Source organism: Sinocyclocheilus rhinocerous, unplaced genomic scaffold, assembly GCF_001515625.1.
Source record: "Sinocyclocheilus rhinocerous isolate Xijiao unplaced genomic scaffold, SAMN03320098_v1.1 scaffold700, whole genome shotgun sequence".
Lineage (NCBI taxonomy): Eukaryota > Metazoa > Chordata > Actinopteri > Cypriniformes > Cyprinidae > Sinocyclocheilus > Sinocyclocheilus rhinocerous.
Genome location: NW_015666541.1, coordinates 15,728 through 17,731, shown reverse-complemented (window position 1 = coordinate 17,731; position 2,004 = coordinate 15,728). Strand labels below are relative to the sequence as shown.

Here is a 2,004-nt window from a genome sequence, read left to right as displayed (position 1 = left end):
GCGAGCACCGCATTGAGTTCTTTTTCACTGCTTATTGCACTTAATAACTCTACCAAGTGCGTCCCACTCTTTATTTTCTCATTCATGCATGTTTCCTTATCACTCAAAAGGTCTATAATGTTTAAGCAGTACTGTGTTACTCAGATATATCTGCATACCGCGGAATACACAATATAGCAAAATCTCTAACGATAGACACTTTATTTCACTGTAATGATATATACAGTCATACCACCCAGCTCTAGTTGCAGTGTGTGTGCACTTGGATGGGTGAAATGCAGAGCACAAATTCTGAGTATGAGACACCATACTTGGCCACACGTCACGTCACTTTTATGGTTGCTTTTGTTGGTTGGTTTAAAAACCTGCTGTTTTGTGACATCTAGAGTTCATTTTCTACTCAAAATGACCCATTCATTCTCAAACACTATCCACATATTGTTACCGTCAAGCATTGAAAGCATTGACGTCTCTGTGTTCCACACTCTCTAGTGAACCACATTCTCTAACAGCATGGCTGCTAAATTGGCTAAATTGTATGAGTAAAGTTTAAAAACCGTGACTGAGTAAAATGTGCATGAAGAGATATTGCAGAGTATAATCTTCAAATAATTAAGTAGAAATTACTCATCAAACTTTAACTGGTCACGTTACATTTACTTATTCTCTTTGCTAATTTTACATAACTTAGTTAAGTAGATTTGACTTCATTCCATATTTACATTTTTCTTTAAAAATATGTGTACAAAAACTTGCAAAAGAAAAATTAAGTAAATGTAACATTGTTTTTTTCAGTGTAGAATCAGGGTTATAAGAGTTAAAACTAAACTAAAACCTTAAACACTTTTATTACTTGAACTAAATGTTAAATGAAATGAAATGAAATGAAATAAAACACACACACACACACACACACACACACACACACATATATATATAGTTGCCAGAGCAACATTTTTCATTTTCATTTAGTTTAACAAAACTAAATAAGCTAAAACTAATAAATAAAAATGTATAAAAACTATACAGACATGTTTAAAATAATAATAATAATAATAATAATAATGGAAAAAAAAACACTATACAAAATTACTAAAAATTTTTACTACAAATAACATCTAATTCAGAAAATAAACAAAAACTAAAATAGTGTCTTGGTGATCTAAAATTGTCTCTAAATATCTAAAATAACACTGATTAAAAAAACAATGTGCTTTACTTATATCACTTTTTTAATGATACTTTTTTAGTATTATTGTGATACTATTATAGTTATTAATATTATGAATCAATTTTTATTTTAATATTTCTGTTTTCATTTCAATTTAAAGTTGTAGTATTGTAGTAGTTGTAGTAATTTTAGTAGATTTTTAAATGTCTATATAGTTTTTATTCATTTTTATTAAAATTTTTGTTATTTTAGTACATCAAGTTGAACTAAATTAAGATGGGAAATTTTGCCTTGGCAACTGCTGAAATAAAATGTGTTTTATATTTCAGTTAATGTTTATTTCAGGTAACAACATTTCCTTTAATAATTTTAGCTTTAGTTAACTTAACTCCAATAACTTAAATGTCACCTTTATTTCTATAGCGCTTTATACTGTACAATACAGATTGGTGTCAAAGCAGAAGCAGAAGAGTGAATAATGATTGAAGGTGTTGAATTACCGTCTCTGCGGTTGAGTTTGGCGAAGCCCGGCCCGTGACTGTTGGACAGCTCTGATGAACTCGTGAAGGCCGACTGAGGCAGAGCGGAAACCAGCGGAGAATCACAGCTCTCTACAGACACACAGAAACACATGATGCACAGAGCTACTGTTCAAACGACTGGGGTTTGTCTGAAAGAAATTAATACTCGTATTCAGCAAAAACCCATTAAATTGATCAAAAGTTAGAGTGAAGACTTGTTTTCAACATTGATAATAATCAGAAATGTTTCTTGAGCAGCATATCAGCATATTAGAATGATTTCTGAAGATCATGTGACACTGAAGACTGGAG

The 2,004-nt window shown here is 30.9% G+C and overlaps 1 protein-coding gene across 1 annotated transcript in view; it reads right to left on the bottom strand.

Annotated features, from left to right (window-relative positions):
• cntnap3 (contactin associated protein family member 3) overlaps positions 1–1,782 on the bottom strand; it is a gene marked incomplete at its 5' end in the record, with an annotated part of 97,137 nt that extends 95,355 nt beyond the window's left edge. Inside the window, 1 exon segment of the mRNA XM_016544049.1 lies at positions 1,672–1,782. Within this exon segment, the coding sequence (XP_016399535.1) occupies positions 1,672–1,782 (111 nt within the window).
• Positions 1,783–2,004: the final 222 nt, after the last annotated feature.